Source organism: Bidens hawaiensis, unplaced genomic scaffold, assembly GCF_021521415.1.
Source record: "Bidens hawaiensis isolate Kalapana, Puna unplaced genomic scaffold, B.hawaiensis_p1.1 tig00035906_1, whole genome shotgun sequence".
Lineage (NCBI taxonomy): Eukaryota > Viridiplantae > Streptophyta > Magnoliopsida > Asterales > Asteraceae > Bidens > Bidens hawaiensis.
In genome coordinates this window covers 31,334-48,150 of record NW_027496247.1, presented here as the reverse complement: position 1 = coordinate 48,150, position 16,817 = coordinate 31,334, and the positions used below count along the sequence as shown (strand labels likewise).

Below are 16,817 nucleotides of genomic sequence, written 5' to 3'. Positions count from 1 at the left end.
GAAATAGTGTACCATCTTTACCCAAGTCAATTTGATCGGTCGCGCCAATCCCTTTCAACGCCTTGCAATATGGCTTCTCGATGTGCTTTCTCAAAGTAGAGTTGGAATCGTGCTTTAATATTGAACCACATAGTTTGCAACGAGCCTTTTGATAACCTTCGTCATCCACAATCAAATCCCAATTCTTCCATACGTCTTGGTTGCGGTTATGGTTGACTACCGTAACCACCCTTGGGTCCTCCGTAACAGGAACGGGGGCAACAAAAACACTCTTCTTAGCCTTGTTGTTAGTTTTTTTGATGGGTGCCATATTAATATTTAGTTGGATGGTCGGGTAAAGGAACGGGTTTGCTAAAGGAGTAGTATTGTAGTTTGTTTTTGAGTTTGTGGTGAAACAAGTAATGGAAACAACTTATATATAGGTTTGGCCCAAAAACCGGTTCCAACGGCTATATTACCGTTGGAACCGGTTCCAACGGATCTATTGTCTTAAAAACCGGTTCCAACGGCTATATTACCGTTGGAACCGGTTCCAACGGCTAGTTTGACTTTTGTTTGACCCTTCAAAAAAACCCGTCGGAACCGGTTATTCCGGGTACGAACCAAACTGGTTCCAATTAAGAACCGGGTAGGAACCGGTTTGGAACCGGTACTGACATATAAATATTAGAACCGGGTACGATTTTCGGGTACAAAAATACCCAAACCGGGTATTGTTCCAACCGGGTTGGAACTGGAACCGGTTCCGGTTCGGTTCCACCGGTTAGGTTCCGGAACCGGTTTTTTTGTGCACGTCTAGCATTGATAGTGCAGGACCATGTCAAGAGCTTAACAAAATTAAAAAGCGAGACAACAGGGTATTCCAGACAAATGAATCAAGCCAGATTTCGATTTCTCAAGTCAATGTATCTACGCAAAATAAAAAGTTAATCAAATAACTCAAATTTAATTGAAACATAACAAAATTCAAATGCATTTTATGTTTGGTTATGAGCTAACTGAATTTGGTTTAGTTTGGTTTTCGGTTTCGACCAACAATGATCTTCAAACTGTATAAACAAAACCAACAACCATACTAAACATGTAACCAAGCAAACACAGCAAATTTAAAAGAAACACCAATCTCCATTTAAAACAAACATAATATCCAAAATCACTAACCAACATATAATCCAAAACAAAAAGCGAACTCCAACAAGAATGACTCAGACAAACAGATTTGGTCTTGAAGCCTTGTATGTAGTCTTGAGCTTTCTACTCGGTGGTCGAACCTTCTTGAACACCAACGGGAACTTGATCTTTGAGTTGTGAAACTGCTTTGTAGACTCTCGCTTGCAAAGCTTAGCGAGAATGGTTGCAGTTTTGATGACCTGGATGCAATGGTGACGGACCCTGTGACGTGAAGCCATCTCGGTGTACATTTGTTCAATCGCTCCGTTTAAGGTTGTGTCTCTGTATTCCTTGTACATGTTATGGTATCCGGTTCTTGATTGGTACCGTAGCCAAATTCCATAGTTCTTAATTGTTGTTGGGTTTTTCTCAAAAATCTGTACAAGCGATACAAATTTATTGCATGCAGATTATTAACCATTTTTGTCATTTTAAGACTTAATATCATTCACAACTCTAGAAGACGTAAAAAGTAAAATAAATTTAATAGAGTAATTACTTCGTTAATGGCAAGCATCTGACCATTGCTTTTCTTCACCTTCTTCAACTTCCTCAAATAGTACCTAATTTTCAACATCATGAGATACATTACCAGTGTTGTAAAAATCACAATTAGGCGTAAATTAATCGCTAATAAGTAGACTATTGATGTGATCTCAGCTAACTAGACCGGAAAATCAATAATCGGTCAAATGCAGTCTAAATTGCTTCAAATCAGACATTGGTTTTAACCCATTAACTCAAAGTTCCCGACCCAAACCAAAAACTGACGAAACAGAACCAAATTTAATCAAATTAACCGAAAATCAGTTATTGGTTTTTTGGTAGTCCTCAATTAACTGAAATTAACTGAACTGAACCGAACCATTCATGTTTTCATATATTCCTAGCTTTTATACCACCATTTCATGTATTTATCTATACCTCCATTTCATGTACCATTTTATATCTCCATTTTATGTATTTAAAAGCAACAACTTTAGCTCAAATTTAGCTTTGGATATTAACGAAACTGAACCAAAAACCGGCAAACCAACTGAACAAACAAAACCAATACATTTACTTCAGTTTCAGTTGAGGATAATAACCGAACCGAACAAAACCATGCACACCCCTATAAAACTTTGAAGTTCATATGTAAACTTTATTATGTAAATTTTCAAAATTATATATGCATACACTATATATAAACATATAAAATTTCAAGAATTCCAATTCGATAAATCAAAATAAATCCCCATAACTGTTAATTGGGTCTAACAAGTTCAACAACACTACATGAAACACATAATACATACAATAAAAATAATCAAATGTACAATCACAACAACTAATTCAAACAAGTTAATCAAAACGTACCAGAACTTGCTTTTAGCACGGACTTCATTGGTAGCCCAAAGCTTCATACGGTATATCTTAGGATGCTCATCTGTCTCAGTCGGCAAGCCTCTGCCTACAACCTGAAACTGATGAAACTGCAACCAGACAACAACAAAACAATAAGTTGCGATTGGCGTAATTGAAAAACAAAAACAACCGTAATTTACCCGCTGAACACTAACCTTGTAACTCATTTTGAGGATGTGGTGACGATCTGTCCTCGGACAGTTAACTGTGAGGCGCTGATAAAAGATAAATCTAGGGTTTAAGGTTTTGTTAGTTGTTATACGATGTTAGAAGGCTTCAATGGATGTTAAACGTGGGCCGGCCCATTTTTATTTTTCTCTCAACTACTAGAGAGTAGAGATGCACAAAATACTCCTTACCCGTACCCGTACTGACCCGTGGGTATAACCTGATATATGATTTCTCCTTGGAGTCGTATCTGGAATCAGAACCGACCCAGATCCGTCGGAACCAGAAATACCCAGTCAAAACCTGACCCTACCCTACCCTACCCTACCTGAAACCCGGTCAAATACCGACTATACCTGGAACCAGTTCTTACCCGACGCGGTTCTGACTTTTGTTGACCATACTCAGAACCGGTTCATACCCGGTTCTGGTACCTGAAAATATCGGTTTGTGCACCTTTAACTAAAGAGCAGGGTTGTTCACGATCCGAGCTGAACCGAGCGAGGGTTTACTCACTGATTGGCTTGTTTAAAAATTGAATCGAGCCTATCGGATCAAAATCGAACCGAGTCAAAATCAAGCGAGCATTTTCCGAATATTTTTTCAAGCGGTATCGAGTGAGTACCTGAGCATTACTTTTTCCTTTTATTCCCTTGAAAGTTTTTTATAAGAAACAAGTTTGAAGTTGAAAAATGTACAATAAAATAAATTAATAGTTTTTAGAAAAACTAGTAGGAGCTTGCAAATTTTTATAAAACTGAAGTTGGATATAATGTATATAAAACAAAAAAAATTTATTAAAGGCAAATTTTAGTATTACCAAAACCGAACCCTCCTAACAAGAAGCTAGCAAGGGCATAAATACAACAAATTAACCATCAGAATACAAATCAATCTGTTCCAACTAGCCAAATCTACATCCAAACATTTCACTATGTTTTTTATTCCATAAAAAACTTAACACCTGTATCTTGCCAAGAATGTTACCGATCTTTATGGGCTCATTCTCGAAGATTAGTTTATTTCGAGCTCTCCAAATGCTCCAGTTACCACCAAAATTGAAATCACCATTTTTCTTTTGTGCTCAATCTTTGGCACCTGATTAAGAGCGTTTAGAACCCCTTTTACCAAGGAAGCAACAAAAGAAGCTAAATTGCAGCATCTGCTAATGTTGTACCATACTGAAGAAGTAGGTCCCAGCAGAGCCCAGTTGGACCCGCAAGACTCACCTTGAAAAAGGGACGTCTGCGCAGTTGAACCCGCAAGACTCCTTAACGGACGTCTGCGCGGTTGAACCCGCAAGACTTAACTTAAAGGGACGTCTGCGCAGGAACCAACTGGATCAGCAGGACCCACCACGCTCAGAGACGTGACGTCCTTACGCGCAGTACGCAAGCTGTCCCCGCAGGAAACGCCTCCCAATGGTTTCCAAGTACTCCGCCTGTTCCCACAGTTACGGATACCAGCCATCAGGGAAGGCTACCCGCGCAGCATGGCTACACGCACAAGGCTTAACTCTCATAATAATTCAGTAGTCACCTGAAGAAGGAATGAGCAAGCCGGGAACAGTCCCGCACAAAGGCGGGAGGGGGAATACTCCCGCCCAAATGAGCCAGTCCGTACGATACTGAAAGATCTTTTGTACTGTACCTGACGAGGTATGGGCAAAAGATCTGACCAAAGATACAACAGCTCATTGACAACAGTATGGCGAGCAGCATGCTCTTGTACTGTATGTCACTATTAGCCGCTACCTACTCACCAACTCATATCATACCACGTGCATAGCCTGTAGTTGGTGGAAAAGGAATAGTACACAGCAGGCCTGGTCACTGTCAGCCGCTGCCTACCCACCAACTACCAGCATGGCACGTGCGTAGGCCACAGTTGGTAGAACAGGAATACTATTCAGCCGGCTATACCCTCTTGGAAACCTACCTTCGGCTATAAATACCCCAAATGGTATGATCATCTCATCTTATCTTGTATCTTATATCATATACCTGATAACTGCTCTAGCAATCTCTTAATATACACTTATATTTAAGAGCAATCTAGTCTGATTCTCACGCCGGAGGGTGGTCACAAGGAGGTCCCCTCCTTCTCAGTGACGAGCTCACGGTGTCTGTTTTGCAGGTTATCAGAAGAACCATCTTTGCCGGATCTAACCCCTCGTGGGAAACATCTATCTAACCCCCAGGTTACCCGTAATATGCTCGGGGTCGATTAGTGTTTCTTCATTGGCGCCATCCGTGCATAAAAGCTAGAACTTCATTTCTTTTCAGTTTTTTCAAAATTCTGGAAAGATGGTTAAAGAAACTCCGGTAACCACAACCCCAGCTACTAGGGGGAAAACCGGCGACTACACAGTTTTTACGAACACTACCCCGGTTACCCAAGCTGGGGCAAGTGCAGTAAATAATCACTCACTGGGATTCACCGATACCCGGTTAGAGAGAGAACGAACGAGGCTCCCCCGCCAAACACTTAAACAAGTTAAAGCGTGGGCGGAGGCACGTCAGAAGGAATTCCAAGCTGAGTTGGACGAACGCTTGCGTTCCGTTCAACAGGCTGACGAATTTGGAAGCACTCAACAGCTCAACATGAGCAGTGAGTGCGAGTCCTCGGACGATGATCGGGAGGAATCCGACACCGACGCAAACCCTCGCCATAGGGCGAAAGGGAAGCGTAAGGAAACGGACTCCCAACCGAGAAGGCATCTTGGAGAAACCTTCAAACCAAAAAACGCAGGTGGAAACCCACGTGACTTCTCCAAAACATTCAGACCAACTGTGGCAAATGCGGGAACGTCCAAATTTGCAAGGGACATTGTGGAAGCAATCGCCCCAAAAAGTGCCAAACAGATGTCCAACATCGGCACTTACGATGGTATATCTGATCCAGACGATCATTTAAACAGATTCATAGCGGGGGCAACCGTCAGTAATTGGACGGAACCTACGTGGTGTTACATGTTCCAAATGACGCTTGTTGGGCCAGCTAGAGCGTGGTTCGATCGTCTACCGGTCAACCACATCTACGACTGGGCAGACTTCCAACAGAAGTTTAGCCAACACTTCAGCCAACAAAGAAAGTATACCGAAGAGCAATGGACAATCCTTATATGCATTCGAGAGGAAGATGAATCTTTGCCAAACTTCATCACTCGCTTCAACTCAAAGAAGCTAAGTCTGGGTAATATCAGCGAAGATCTTGTTCGCGCTGCTTTCATCCAGGGCGCGAACGACCCAGAGCTCATCCGCACCTTAACGGGTAAAGATGGCATGCCATCCACATGGGATGCCATCATGACAGCAGCAAAACGCTTTGTGGAAACGGAGAAGCAACTGGGTAGAGATCTCCCCCAGAACACAAACCTCTACACCCAGAAAACAAGAGAAGACAACGTCCTTACCGCCCGACTAAACAAAAAGCGGAAGCTAGGCATTTGGCAGTCAAGGGTAAACTTTGACACCTCATCCGGCTTGCAACATCGGTTGGGCGGAAGGGATAACGTACAGTCAAACCGGAACTCCAGATGACGCCACTCACCAAAAGCGTCACCGAGATATTCGCCACTGAGAGGCTCCCATGGCCAAAGGCTCCAATAATTCGACATCGTCACAACGCTGATCAGAGCAAATACTGTGACTTCCACAGGACAAGAGGCCACACCACCGAGGAATGCTTAGACGTAAAGGACATGGTCGAAGCATTTGTCAGAGATGGGACGCTCGCGCACCTCGTGGCGCAATGAACGCTGAGCAGGCTGATGCGTGTAGAACCCCAGCTGGGGAAACACGAATAAAATTGCAGCTTCAATGCCGGAGACTACATACTGCGTAAACAACGAGATCCCGAACCAGGTGCATATCGGCTCGATGGCACTCCCATCCCAACAACATGGAAGGGAGCTCAATTACACAGTTTGCATGTAGATCAATTCCAAATTTGTAAAGAAAAGGCCCAGAGCCACTTCTAATGGAAATGATTCTCCTTAGAACGTCGACGCTGATGATTTTACATTTATACTTATGAACTTTCCACACGGATATGCCGGTCTTCACCGTATACATAAGTGTGAAAGAAGTCGTTGCGTGGGGAAGGCGGCAAAACCCGCATAAAACCAAAAAACGGCAAACCTTCACGCAGGTCAGTTAAAGGTAAAGTTCAGTCATCCCACTAAATGAAAGTGCCGGTCTATCCGCATGAATCATGATAGAGGAAACTGAACACTAACCTATTAACAACCGCGCGTCGAACGGTTAATTTATTCAACACTGATGCCGGTTTTCACCGCATAATTACGTGGAAAGTCGTTGCGTGGGGAAGGCGGCAAAACCCGTATAAACCCAAAAAACGGCAAACCTTCACGCAGGTCAGTCATAGGTAAACTTTGGTCATCCAACTAAATGAAAGTGCCGGTCCTAACCGCACAAATCATGAGAGGAAACCGAACCTATTAACAACCGCGCGTCGAACGGTTAACTTATTCAAAATACTTTAGAAAATTTCTAACAGAAGGATGAGGAAAACCTCCACGCAGGTTAGATGTAGGTAAAGTTTAGCCATCCTACTAAGTGCAAGTGACGGTCCTACCCGCACAATCACGAAAGAGGAAGCAAAACTTCAACCTATTATCTACCACGTTCAAAGGTTAACTTATTCTAAACACTTAGAAGATTTCTAAAAAGATAAGGAAAACCTCCACGCAGGTCGGATATAGGTAAAGTTTAGCCATCCTAAGTGCAAGTGACGGTCCTACCCGCACAATCACGAAGGAGGAAGCAAAACTTCAACCTATTATCTACCACGTTCAAAGGTTAACTTATTCTAAACACTTGGAAAATTGCTAATTTAAACTAAAGTATGCATGAGCAAGTCATATAACGTTTATAAAGCAAGGAATCCAGTGAAAGTAGCGGTCTTACCCGCACAAAGATTTATATTTCATAATATTCATTACAAGAATGGCCGGGTAACTACCCGCCTACAAGAATATAAATCTATACAAGCTAAACCTATCCTAACAGTGGGAAGGGATCTTCAGGATCAAGCTTCAGGGCCACTTCCACTTGGACCAGCACCATCAGTAGAGCGTGGCGGTTCAAGGAAAGCTTTAAGGATAGCTAGCCCATCATCAGCAGCAGCAGCTTCGTTCACCTTCTCCACCACCGGATGCGGGAATGCGGCATACTGATTCACTGCTTGGTCATAAACAGCTTCAGTATCCACATCATACAAAGGGAAGTTGGAAGGCGGGATGCCTTTCTCAACGAACCCTAGACCAAGCAGGAAGCCGGCCTTTTCCCCATCCTCATGAGAAGCGTTGAGGGCTGCGCTCATAGCATCGTCATAAGACGTATCCGTGAAGACTCGATGCACAACCTACAAAAAAAATATACAAGTATCAAAACCTTTTCTATTTACAAAAGAAAAGCGTGAAGACATTATGAAGCTAAGCTTACCTGAGACAACGCTTCTCGAAGAAGCCATTCCTTGGCAACCAGAGCCTCCTGGAGGGCAGCTTGAGCTTGGTTACGGGCGCGTTCGGCTTCACTTTTGTTGAGGTTGGCAAGCAACACTTCTTTAGCCGCAGCCTCTTCAACGCCCTTTAGCTTCCGCTCAGTATGATCAAGCACCCCCCTCTGGTCCAAGATCTCTTGGAGCTTCTTGGCGTCTTCCATCGCCAAGGCATCAGAGCCTGTTGGAGCGCCTCTAGTTTGGCTTTAAGTTCCTCATTCTCGAGGCGTAAAGGCTCAGCAACAGCTTCAGCCTTGGTGGCCCTCTCAGTTGCGTTCCTTGCAGTTTCCTTAGCCAGCCGAAGCTGTTCGTTAACAGCTTGGGCAGCCTTGGAACGGGCCTCGTGACGGGCCTGAACTTCAACCTCGAGGGCCTTGAAGGCCTTCTCCTTTTCCGCAGCCACTGCGGTAAGTCTCTTGTTCTCCTCCCGGACAGCCCGCGCCTGAGCTACTTCTTGAATGCGAGCTGCTTTTAACTTGTCGTTTTCACGACAAAGCAGCTCGACGCGCGGCTGCATCTGGGCCAGGAGAACCCGAAGCTCATTGGTTAGCCTACCCTCCTGGTAGCTAGCCATGGCTTCCCCCAACGCACCACTGGGATCTGCGTGACGAGCCCACTCCACGCACTCCACAGGTGTGCGAAGGGTTGTTCCTCGGCGGATGTTCCATCGTGGAACATACACTTCATTGGAATCCGACACTGCAAAAAACAAAAAGCAGTTAGGAAAAGATGATATAAAAAAAAAAGGCCAAAAGAACCCTACGCACCTGTAGGGTCAACAACAGGCCGATAGCCGCCAAACCCATCACCTGAACCCAAGGGAAATCCATCCAAGAGGTCTGGCAGATGGGAAGGAGGCAGAGGTTGGCGAGAAGCCCCAAGCATACCTGAAGGATCGGCTGTAGCTGCCGACGTCGGAGGCATGGAGGCCGCCGCGGTAGAAACCAACGGAGATGAACTCACAACCGTGGTCGCCGCTGCGGAATGCGCAGAAAAAGTAACCGCCGGCTCAGTGAAAGATGCGGTAAATATGGCACTGACAGCCGGCGGTGATGTCACCACACTTGGAACAGTTGGCTCAACGGGGTGAGCAACTGAACCAACGGAAGCAGGCGCAGCCGCCTGGGTCGTCGTCTCAGGTAGGCTGACCAAGCCCACCGTCATGGGTCCGGAGGTACTCCTCCCCGCTCCACCCTGGAATGCGGTAGCATCCACGCCTACACAAAGAAGATAAAGTATTAATGATGGAAAGCTATGAAGTTAAAAAGGAAGTTTGTACTTACGGGTTTTCTTGAGCCTAAAGGTGCGGAGAAGCGGGGACGAACCCGATGGAGCCGGCCACTTTACGCCGCTCACCGTCGTCATCCTGGGCTCTCCGGAGGTGACAGTCGCAGCCTCCGGAGCAGTGGTCCTATCACCACCCGGGTTCCCCGCCACCTCCTCGCTCTCGGTCTCTGAATCAGACCGAGGCACCGGATCGGCAGTGGAGGCCACCTTCGCCTTTCCCTTCCCGTCGGCAGCCTTCTTCTTCCGCACCAACGGAGGACCATCTGCGGATTTCTCATCAGAACACAAGATTAGAGGAATTCCAGCAGAGGTTTCAGCATTGAGGGGTCGAGGGTTGAATAACGCCTTACCTGGCCGCCTGGCGCTCAGGATCTCGTGGCCTGGCGGGTAAACCTCCACGAACCGATCCGCCGTCTGTTCAAGGATGGGCAACTCGTTCTCATCTAGAGCACGAGTACCCATCCGAGCGGGACTATCAGCCTCCCGCGGATACAGGAGCGACTGTAAGTCGTTCCCCTCTGAAATAAAAGAAAAACAGTTAGAAGACAAACCTATACAAACAAACAAGACAGAGCATACCGTAAGGGACAGAGTTCGAACCGTATTCAAGGACAATCGGGATCTTTTGCGCCTCCGCATCCTTCCACACCCGGCTCATCCCGAGCATCAACATCCCGGACTCCGCAAAGCGGTAAACCGGAGATTGGACTCGGGATATCTTTGAGAACCATTCCGCCTCCTGGTAGTTGGAGGCGTGAAGGCGGAGTGCTTGCCCATTCTTGAACTTCATGGCAAGGGGGATGGCGCGAGCGGAGATAAAAAAGAACTCCCGCTTCCACGAACGAAGACTGCGCTCGGTTGCGCAGATCTTCAAACCCTTGATCCGGGTTATCAGAGTATACCACCCCTGAATGCACCTCCAAGAGTAGAAGGTCATCAGGCGGTCGACGAAGGGCTCAACGCCCAGAATCCGGCACACCCACTCGAAGTGGCGAATCTTCGCGATCGCCATCGGGTGTACCTCGGTCAGGTGTACACCGTGCCTCTCCAGAACACGGTACACAAACTTCGTCAAGGGGAACCTAAGATTCCCATAGACAAAGAATGCGGCATATACCCCGATCTTGCCTCTGGGGGCATCATACACCGTCTGATGAGGTTCAGGAAACTCAGGCTCGAGAGACTCGAGCATGAACTTCCTGACGATGTACTGATATAGATCGACAGGCAGAGCACACTGGCACTCGCCAGCAGTACTCTTGTCATCGGCGTACACCCCAGCCTCCTGGGCTGTAGCCTCAAGATTGTGAGAAGACATCTTGCAGATATGAAAGAAAACGATTTCAAGAGAATGCTCGACTGGAAAGGTGAGTATTCGCCGGAAATCGTTTTGAAGATGAAGAGAAAAGTGAAAGTGTGGATTACAAAGGACCCTCTCCCCCTTTATATACTAATCGCAATTAATGCGATGAATTTAATGCGGAAGAGAGAGAAATCGCAGGTGCAATGAAACTATGACACTGGCAAAAAGCAAGCTGGCAACAGCTGTTGAAAGGACGCGTACCATTAATTTAGCGGCCACGCGCCCGAAAAATCGCGCCCACGCGCCTGAAAAAGCGTCTGGAATGACCATGTACTGTCACGTCACCATAACTTCCTGCACGTCCTGACGCAGTCAGAAGAAACCGTCGGACGATGTTTCAGAGGTTTGGACTGTTCTTATCCTTTCACCAACTCTTCGAATTTCAAAATTTCAAAGATTCAAAAGTAAGCGGGAATATACCCCTTACCTTGGCAACCAACTATAAGACGGGTGCGGGTACAGTGTCAAGGCAAAACCCTTCACATACTTAGCACCCGCAGGGAATTGAAGCCAAGAATACCTCGGCAACCAAGTAACTATAAGACGGGTGCGGGTACAGTGTTAAGGCAAAACCCTTCACATACCTAGCACCTGCAGGGAATTGACGCCAGGAATACCTCGGCAACCAAGTAACTATAAGACGGGTGCGGGTACAGTGTTAAGGCAAAACCCTTCACATACCTAGCACCTGCAGGGAATTGACGCCAGGAATACCTTGGAAGTAAAGTAACTATAAGACGAGTGCGGGTACAGTGTCAAGGCAAAACCCTTCACATACCTAGCACTCCGCAGGGAAATGAAACCAAGAAGGATCTTCTGGGCCATGCTTGCGGAAACGGGAATAACATCCCCGCATAGCGGGAACGTCGAGAACTAGATTGTTTGAAGCTTCAAGATGGAATTGGTGGTTTTAATATAATTGATCACTATGTTCAAAACTACCAAAACCTCATGGAGAATCTACACAAGAGGTACTCAACGCTCCTGACTTGCGAGGATGTTACAGACCTACCCGCATCATACCCAAAGATCAAGCAGAACAATGGGAAATTCTGCGTGACATTAGGACTTCCACGGGAAGAATCCCCATGGAAAACCTTAAAACTAAACCCTTTTCAAAAACCCTTTGCTTAAGTCCAAAAGTACCTCACTTTATTAAACATTCATGAGAAGAACATTGGACTGGGGGGACTTGAAGAGGTAGGTCCCAGCAGAGCCCAGTTGGACCCGCAAGACTCACCTTGAAAAGGGACGTCTGCGCAGTTGAACCCGCAAGACTCCTTAACGGACGTCTGCGCGGTTGAACCCGCAAGACTTAACTTAAAGGGACGTCTGCGCAGGAACCAACTGGATCAGCAGGACCCACCACGCTCAGAGACGTGACGTCCTTACGCGCAGTACGCAAGCTGTCCCCGCAGGAAACGCCTCCCAATGGTTTCTAAGTACTCCGCCTGTTCCCACAGTTACGGATACCAGCCATCAGGGAAGGCTACCCGCGCAGCATGGCTACACGCACAAGGCTTAACTCATAATAATTCAATAGTCACCTGAAGAAGGAATGAGCAAGCCGGGAACAGTCCCGCACAAAGGCGGGAGGGGGAATACTCCCGCCCAAATGAGCCAGTCCGTACAATACTGAAAGATCTTTTGTACTGTACCTGACGAGGTATGGGCAAAAGATCTGACCAAAGATACGACAGCTCATTGACAACAGTATGGCGAGCAGCATGCTCTTGTACTGTATGTCACTATTAGCCGCTACCTACTCACCAACTCCTGTCATACCACGTGCATAGCCTGTAGTTGGTGGAAAAGGAATAGTACACAGCAGGCCTGGTCACTGTCAGCCGCTGCCTACCCACCAACTACCAGCATGGCACGTGCGTAGGCCACAATTGGTAGAACAGGAATACTATTCAGCCGGCTATACCCTCTTGGAAACCTACCTTCGGCTATAAATACCCCAAATGGTATGATCATCTCATCTTATCTTGTATCTTATATCATATACCTGATAACTGCTCTAGTAATCTCTTAATATACACTTATATTCAAGAGCAATCTAGTCTGATTCTCACGCCGGAGGGTGGTCACAAGGAGGTACCCCCCCTTCTCAGTGACGAGCTCACGGTGTCTGTTTTGCAGGTTATCAGAAGAACCATCTTTGCCGGATCTAACCCCTCGTGGGAAACATCTATCTAACCCTCAGGTTACCCGTAATCTGCTCGGGGTCGATTAGTGTTTCTTCATATACTATAGAAGCCACATGGCAGCTTGCAAACAAATGATCAATTGACTCTCATGTTGATATGCAACAAATGCAAATATTTTGCCCAAACACAACCATTCTTTTTAACAAATTATCATGTGTGGGAAGCCGATTAATGAGAGTTCGCCAAACAACCAGATTCACCTTCATGGTTATGCCTCTATTCCAATCCAATATGGACTCGCGAGGAATCTCATACTAACTGAAAGCTAACCCAACTAGTTTCTTTTTATGAGGTAGGCTGCTTATGTGGCCAATAAGTCAATGTTATGATATTATGTGACAATCCACATCAACAAAAACTAACTAGATCAACTTTAAGTTAGCATGTGATTGCTGAAGAAAAATATATTTAAAATTGAGACTGTCGATAAAAATTTCTGAGATTAACCGACCATTATGTTAATATTAAGATTATAAAATTTCATTTTTCTTAATACTATTAAACATTGGAGATACCTATGTTAGATCTTTCTAACATTTAATTATGTTGATATACATATAACTTAACTTATTTTAGCATATTATAGTTGTTAAAATCATTAAATTATACAAACATAAGTATGGATACTTAAAAACCCAAATGTGACACAATTTTATAATTGAGTGCTATGAACCCGATCTGAGCCCAATCAGCCTAGCTGTGGCAGCCCAACATAAACAAATGAAAAGAGAGAGAGAGAGAGAGAGAGAGAGAGAGAGAGAGAAAGGGGTGTGAAGAAACACTAACCGGACCCCGGGCAGATTACTGGTAACCTGGGGGTTAGATAGATGTTTCCCACGAGGGGTTAGACCCTTGGAAGATGGTTCTTCTGATAACCTGCAAAACAGACACCGTGAGCTCGTCACTGAGAAGGGGGGGTTCCTCCTTGTGACCACCCTCCGGCGTGAGAATCAGACTAGATTGCTCTTTAAATATAAAAATATATTAAGAGATTGCTAGAGCAGATATCAGGTATATTATGATGATAATGTAATAAGATATGATAAGATGAGATGATCATACCATTTGTGGTATTTATAGCCGAAGGTAGGTTTCCAAGGGGTTTAGCCGGCCCAACACGCTACCAACTGTAACCTATGCACGTGCCCTGCCTGTGAGTGGTGGATAGGTAGCGGCTGACACAGAGCAGGCGTGTCGTGCACTCTTCCTCTTCTGCCAACTACAGGCTAGGCACGTGGTATGGCAGGAGTTGGTGGGTAGGCGGCGGCTATTGGTCACAGTGCTGTGGCGTGCTGTCTGCCATGCTGCTGTCAGTGAGCTGTCGCATCTCTGATCAGATCTTTTGCCCATACCTCGTCAGGTACAGTAAAAGATCCTTCAGTATACGGACTGGCTTATTTGGGCGGGAGTATTCCCCCTCCCGCCTCTGTGCGGGATTGCTCCCGGCTTGGCTCATTCCTTCAGGTGACACTGAACGATTGAGAGCTAAGTGCCTTGTGCGTGTAGCCATGCTGCGCGGGTGGCCTTCCCTAATGGCTTGTATCCGAGGCTGCGGGGACAGGCGGAGTCCTTCACCATTGGGAGGCATTTCCTGCGGGACCAGCTTGCGTACTGCGCGTAAGGACGTTACGTCTCTGAGCATGGTTGGTCCTGCGGATCCAGTTGGTCTCTGCGCAGACGTCCCTGTTTAAGGTGAGTCTTGTGGGTCCGACTGGGCTCTGCTGGGACCTACCTCTTCAAGTCCCCCCAGTCCAATGTTCTTCTCATGAGTGTTTAATGAAGTGAGGTGAACTTTTGGACTTGAGCAAAGGGTTTTGAAAAGGGTTTTGTAAGGTTTTCCATGGGGATTCTTTCCGCGGAAGTCCTTGTCACTTGCAGAAATGCCCGAGTTTCCTGCTTGGTCTTTGGGTATGATGCGGGTAGGTCTGTAACCTCCTCGCAAGTCAGGAGCATTGAGTCCCAGTTGTATGTATTTTCCATGAGGTTTTGGTAGTTTTGAACATAGTGATCAATTATGTTAAGACCACCAATTCCATCCTGGAGCTTCAAACAACGTAGTTCTCGATGTTCCCGCTATGCGGGGATGCTATTTCCGTTTCCGCAAGCATTGCCCAGAAGATCCTTCTTGGTTTCAATTCCCAGCGGAGCGCTAGGTATGTGAAGGGTTTTGCCTTAACACTGTACCTGCGCTCGTCTTACGGTTACTTTACTCTCAAGGTATTCCTGGCGTCAATTCCCTGCGGGTGCTAGGTATGTGAAGGGTTTTGCCTTAACACTGTACCCGCATCCGTCTTACGGTTACTTGTTCACCAAGGTTCTTGGCTTCAATTCCCTGCAGGTGTTAGGTATGTGAAGGGTTTTGCCTTAACACTGTACCCGCAGCCGGCTTACGGTTACTTGTTTGCCAAGGTTTATTTGGCTTCAATTCCCTGCGGGTGCTAGGTATGTGAAGGGTTTTGCCTTTACACTGTACCCGCATCCGTCTTACGGTTACTTGCTTGCCAAGGGGTAAGGGGTATTTTCCCGCTTACTTTTTAATACTTTCGAATTTTGAATTTTGAAATTCGAAGAGTTGGTGAAAAGATAAACCTCTGAAACGTCGTGCGACGGTTTCTTCTGACTGTGTCAGGACGTGCAGGAAGTTATGGTGACGTGACAGAACATGGTCATTCTAGTCGCTTTTTCAGGCGCGTGGGAGCGATTTTTCGGGCGCGTGGCCGCGAAATTACTGGCACACGTCCTTTCAACAGCTGTTGCCAGCTTGCTTTTTGCCACGTGTCATAGTTTCATTGCACATTTGATTTCTCTCTCCTCCGCATTAAATTCATCGCATTAATTGCGGTTACTATATAAAGGGGGAGAGGGTTATTTGCAATTCACACTTTCCACTTTCATCTCTTCTTCTCAAGTAATTTCCGGCGAATTTTTCTGTTCACTAAAGCATTACCCTGAAATCTCTTTTCGTCTTTCTTCCACCATGTCTTCTCATGATGCTGATGACCAGAAGACTGCTGGCGAATGCCAGTGCTCTCTTCCTGTCGATCTGTACCAGTATATCATCAGGAAGTTCATGCTCGAGTCTCTCGAGCCTGAGTTTCCTGAACCCCACCATACTGTGTACGATGCCCCTAGTGGCAAGATCGGGGTTTATGCTGCATTCTTTGTCTACGGGAACCTTAGGTTTCCGTTGACAAAGTTTGTGTACCGTGTCCTAGAGAGGCACGGTGTGCACCTGACAGAGGTGCACCCCATGGCCATTGCCAAGGTCCGGCACTTTGAGTGGGTGTGCCGGATACTGGGCCTTGAGCCCCTCGTTGATCGCCTGATGACCTTCTATACATGGAGGTGCATCCAAGGGTGGTACACTCTTACAACCCGTATCAAGGGTTTAAAGATTTGTACCACCGAGCGGAGTCTTCGCTCATGGAGAAGAGAGTTCTTCTTCATATCCGCTCGCGCCATCCCCATCGCCATGAAGTTCAAGAACGGCCAGGCGCTTCCGAACCTTCCCGCCCTCAACTACGAGGAGGCGGAATGGTTCTCGAAGATTTCCCGGGTCCAGTCCCCGGTTTTCCGTTTTCCGGAGTCGGCGATGGTGATGTTGGGGATGAGCCGGGTGTGGAAGGCGGCGAATGCGGATAAGGTTCCGATCGTCCTTGAATATGGTTCGAACTCTGTCCCTTATG

General features: G+C 46.2%; 1 protein-coding gene across 1 annotated transcript; it reads right to left on the bottom strand.

Annotated features, from left to right (window-relative positions):
• Nucleotides 1-1,092: 1,092 nt before the first annotated feature.
• On the bottom strand, nucleotides 1,093-2,872 carry LOC143587852 (large ribosomal subunit protein eL20-like). Its single transcript, XM_077069020.1, has 4 exons — nucleotides 2,733-2,872; nucleotides 2,530-2,645; nucleotides 1,670-1,733; nucleotides 1,093-1,547 (listed from the first exon to the last, which is right to left on the bottom strand). Exons 1-4 carry the CDS (start codon nucleotides 2,742-2,744, stop codon nucleotides 1,206-1,208), a joined length of 534 nt encoding a protein of 177 aa, XP_076925135.1. The 5' UTR covers nucleotides 2,745-2,872; the 3' UTR covers nucleotides 1,093-1,205.
• Between the last annotated feature and the right edge of the window lie 13,945 nt (nucleotides 2,873-16,817).